The sequence below is a fragment of the Sinocyclocheilus anshuiensis genome, unplaced genomic scaffold (assembly GCF_001515605.1).
Source record: "Sinocyclocheilus anshuiensis isolate Anshui unplaced genomic scaffold, SAMN03320099.WGS_v1.1 scaffold1632, whole genome shotgun sequence".
Lineage (NCBI taxonomy): Eukaryota > Metazoa > Chordata > Actinopteri > Cypriniformes > Cyprinidae > Sinocyclocheilus > Sinocyclocheilus anshuiensis.
Genome location: NW_015558674.1, coordinates 363,486 through 368,414, shown reverse-complemented (window position 1 = coordinate 368,414; position 4,929 = coordinate 363,486). Strand labels below are relative to the sequence as shown.

At 37.8% G+C, this 4,929-nt stretch overlaps 1 protein-coding gene across 3 annotated transcripts in view; it reads left to right on the top strand.

Annotated features, from left to right (window-relative positions):
• The window catches only part of dctn2 (dynactin 2 (p50)), a 19,466-nt gene that overhangs the window by 7,271 nt on the left and 7,266 nt on the right, over positions 1–4,929 (top strand). For all 3 annotated transcript variants that reach the window (XM_016477541.1, XM_016477540.1, XM_016477542.1), the window contains 5 exons: positions 191–252; positions 352–450; positions 1,887–2,047; positions 3,578–3,728; positions 3,807–3,872. In XM_016477541.1, coding sequence (XP_016333027.1) covers positions 191–252; positions 352–450; positions 1,887–2,047; positions 3,578–3,728; positions 3,807–3,872 — 539 coding nt within the window. The remainder of the gene's footprint in view (positions 1–190; positions 253–351; positions 451–1,886; positions 2,048–3,577; positions 3,729–3,806; positions 3,873–4,929) is intronic.

Genomic DNA, 4,929 nt, shown 5'->3' with positions numbered 1-4,929 from the left:
GAGTGAGTGAGTGAGTGAGCGAGTGTGTGTGTGTGTGTGTGTGTGCGTGCGTGTGTGAGAGAGTGAGTGTGCGAGTGTGTGTGTGTGTGCGTGCACGTGTGTGTGTGCGTGCATGTTTGTGTGTGCGTGTGTGTGCGTGTGCGTGCTTGTTTGTGTGTGTGTGCGCGCACACGCGTGTGTGTGTGCGCAGATTTCTCAGACCGCATCAGTAAGAGTCGCAGGGTGGGCTATGAGTCTGGAGAGTACGAGCTTGTGAGTGATTCACTCGTTCATCATCAACTGCTTCATGATTCGTTTAGTTTTATGGAGTCTCTCAGCATTTGTCCTGATTTATTTTCTCTCGTCCTGCAGTTAGCTGAGGGTTGTGGCGAGAAGGAAACTCCTCAGCAGAAATATCAGCGACTGGTTAATGAGATTCACGAGCTCTGCCAGGATGTGGAACATATTCAGGTCAGAACTAAACAATTAATACGTTTAATCAGCAAAGATGCATTAAATTGCTTTACTGTGACAGTAAAGACATTTATAATGTTACAAAAGATTTATATCTCAAATAAATGCTGTTCTTTTTAGCTTTCTATTCATCTGTGTATCCTGAAAAATAAAATGTATCACAGTTTCAACAAAAATATTGTGCAGCACAACTGTTTTCAACACTGATAATAATCAGAAATGTTTCTCGAGCAGCAAATCAGCATATTAGAATGATTTCTGAAGATCATGTGACACTGAAGACTGGAGTAATGATGCTGAAAATACATCTGCGCATCACAGAAATAAATTACAGTTTAACAGATATTCACATAGAAACAGCTATTGTACATTCTAATAATATTACACATTATTACTGTTTACTGCATTTTTGATCAAATAAATGCAGCTTTGGTGAGAATAAAAGACATTTTTAAAAAACAGTGCTTAGTGTATTATGTTGGTGCATAAGAATGAAAATTATATATATATATAAATTATACTTTTAGTTTTAAGGCATTCAAATATTGAATATTGTCTAAATACATTTTTTTATCTTTTTTTTTAAATACGTAAATATCAAAAGTATTTTGTAGGAGTAATGTCTACTCCTACAAAAAGAAATTTCAGCTTTGCATTACAGAAATAAATTATATTTAAAAATATATTAACATAGAAAACAGTTGTTATAAATTGTAATATTTCACAATTTGCACTATTTTTGATCAAATAAATGCAGCCTTGGTGAGCAGAAGAGACTTCTTTCAAAAACATAAACACATCTTACCCACCTCAACATTTTGAACAGTATTGTAAATCACAGTGTACTAGTCTTAAAGGAACACTCCACTATTTTTGAAAATAGGCTCATTTTCCAAACCCCCTAGAGTTAAACAGTTGAGTTTTACCGTTTTCGAATCCATTCAGCCGGTCTCCGGGTCTGGCGGTAGCACTTTTAGCTGTAGCTTAGCATAGATCATTGAATCTGATTAGACCGTTAGCATCTCGCTCAAAAATGGCCAAAGAGTTTCTATATTTTTCCTATTTAAAACTTGACTCTTCTGTAGTTACATCGTGTACTAAGACCGACGGAAAATGAAAAGTTGCTTTTTCTAGGCCGATATGGCTAGGAACTATACTCTCATTCCAGCATAATAATCAAGAGATGCTAACGGTCTAATCGGATTCAATGATCTATGCTAAGCTACAGCTAAAAGTGCCAGACCCGGAGATCGGCTGAATGGATTCGAAAACGGTAAAACTCAACTGTTTAACTCTAGGGGAGTTGGAAAATGAGCCTATTTTCAAAAATAGTGGAGTGTTCCTTTAAAGTTTGGTTGCCAGAAAGTGGACATGCATGTAAATTGAAAAAGCACGCTTTGTGTTTTATGTGACGTTGCTGTGTGTTTCTGCAGGCCTCGACTAAAGAGAGCAGCTCGGAGGAGCGTTTGACTCCGGTGGCTTTGGCTCAGCAGGCGGCGCAGCTCAAACAGCAGCTGGTTTCAGCTCATCTGGACTCTCTGCTCGGACCCAACGCTCACATCAACCTCACCGACCCCGACGGAGCGCTCGCCAAGTGAGATCCATTTAGACTTCCTGAGCTACAAATACAGCACAGGACATGATGCATCTGCTCTCTGATGGGTGTGAAGTCCTGTCAGCTGTACTTTTAGTCCTGTGCTTTTTAGTTTTTATCATATTTAGTCAACCTTGTCCTGGTTTTGTTTAGTCAAGTTTTAGTCATCTAAATGAGCATTTTAGTCTAGATTTAGTCAATGACGCTTTTCACATTTTTGACATGCTGTGTAATGGTTAAACTGATAATCGCAATGATAATGTATTTTTACATTTCATTAGAAGTATTGCATTTTCTCCAATAAGCACAAATCAATAGAATGTGGACTCGTACACATGGTTTATTTGACCTCATCTAGTGTGCTGATTTATTATAGAAATTCATATCAAAGACTTAGATATGCAGTCTCTCTACATTATGAAAGCTGGTAAAACAAACAAAAAAAGTACTATAACAGTGAAATTCCTAATAGTAATTCCAAGTTGCGATAATGTTTCTCTATTAAAAGAACAGCAAAAAAGACTTTCTAGTGCCACACAGAGGTTGTGTAAGTGTATGTATTCAGCAACCACAATCGTAAACAATATAGTTGTTTTCAGATCATTGCAGGCGCTGTAGAGCGAGCGTGTGGTTGCCAGATTGCAAAAGTTAAGTGAAACACCAAGCAGAAAAGGTATGCTTTTAACAGAGAAGCTCTGATTGGGGGGGGGGATTTGAACTCTTGTTATCTGGCAACCGCAGACATAAAAGCTGGCGCATGTACAGCAGTCCGTAATGTTCATCAAAAATAAAAAAATTTTTTTTTTGTCAATAATATTGCATGTTGATATAGTCACCGTTATCTTTTAATGACCCTTTCATCGTCTTGTCATTAGCTATGTTTCCATCACTGCGCATTTTGAACTATCGCATGAGAAACGCCAAATTTCGAATAAAAATCCCTTAATTCGCAAAAACGTTTTTACGCTCGCTTGACAAGGTGGTTTTTGATGAGGGTTGATGCGAATAATGGGAGATGGAAATGCATTTTGCGAATAAATTCCCCCAAGCGCATCAAAAAAGTAATGTGACTTCGTGCTATGGGACGTCAAAACCTGACTAACCAGCGGACCGATCTCATTCCACAGCATCTGAAATGTTGTTATGGTCATTCAGAAATGCCCGAGCAAAGTCTGTCGTCAAAGTATTTCTGTATAATTGTCTCACACGACTGCGTTCCCAAACAGCAGCATCCACCTCCGAAAGCATTAACCGCATTCATTGTGTTTCGTTTGCTCGCTCTGAGGCGCAAGTAATTTATTATATATGAAAGTTATTATATTCGCCTACTTTTCTTAGTGATTTATAGTGCCAGTTTATCAGGAAGTGACGGTTTTGTTCTCTTTGACCTGTTGGATGCAAACGATGCTTGTTCGCAAATGTTTTATGCGATATTCCAGTTTTGCATTGTTAAATTCGCAACTTTGGATGGAAACCCGGCTATTGTCTCGTTTGCCGACGTGTCTGTCCTATGTGTTCTGTGGGCCGCAGGCGGTTGTTGACTCAGCTGGAGGTGGCTCGGGGCGTGAGGAGCGGCGCGGGTGCAGAAGGCAAGACAGCGGCACCCAAAGGACCGGACGGAGTGATTCTCTACGAGCTCCACAGCCGACCGGAGCAAGAGAAGTTCACCGAGTCTGCTAAAGTACGGCCCTTGTGAACCCCCCAGTGTGATGTCACTTCCTGTGGTTGTTTCTGACGCAGGCGTTCTCTGTGACTGTAGGTCGCCGAGCTGGAGAGACGGCTGGCTGAACTGGAGATGGCAGTGGGATCCGGCTCAGAGAAACAGGTGCGTGAGACATGTTTGCCATGTGCTCGATGCTTTCTTTAAATTAGAAATTAGAAATTGCAATTAAATCCTAATCTAATCATGACAAATTATATGTTGTTGGAAAGAAGGTCTAAGACTCCTAAATAGATATTTTACCACTGTTTGTTGTTAAAAATTATGTAGGAACAGTAATAGATTAATTTATGACAAGAGTGCACCTCAAAACATATACATCATAACAGGAGTTTTGACCTTTGTCACAAAAATTCTTCTTCGCTTCCTTTTTCATCATAAATTATATATCATTTGAAAGCTTAAAACCTCCTAAATTCATCCTGTGAAACCCGTTTTGAAATCAGACACTGCGTTGCCATGGAAATCGTACTTTAAAATCTTTTAGCGGGCTCCTCCCCCTTAGTGGGAGGTGTCATATTCCAAATGTATTACGGTCTTTTAGAAGCAAAACTTTTCATAATCTTGACAAAATGCATATTGGTGGAAAGATCTGAGTTTCAAGATTCCATATTTGGTGGTTATTTTGTCATAGAAGTAATATTGAGAGAGAAATTGATACATTTGTGACTGGAAAATGCATCAAAAAATTCAATGGCGTTTGGATGGCAACCTCAGTTTTTTTTAATATCAACTTCAAATTTGGAACACAACTTATTTAGACACATGGCTTTAATTTTATAGCAATTTTGGATTAAAACATATTTTATAAAATATTTATTTTATATAAAAAAATTTATTTACAGTAAATTTATTTACAGTAAAAAAAAAACGTTTTTTATGCTTTCATTTCTTGAAATGATTTAACTTCTGCAATAATCTGCAGAAATCCGAAGGTCTGTATTCAAAAGCGTTTATGAATTATAACAATTTACGTTTGATTAGTGCACTTTCACGTCTATGTTCAAAATGTTTTCCTCCATATTCTCACTGTATCAGACTATATGAGCCATAAAAGCCTGATGCATCAAATATGATACTCAAACACATTTTGTTTTTAGAATTTTTAAAAATAAAGGTTGAATAAACTACCATTAAAAAAAAAAAGATTTTTTCGGCTGTT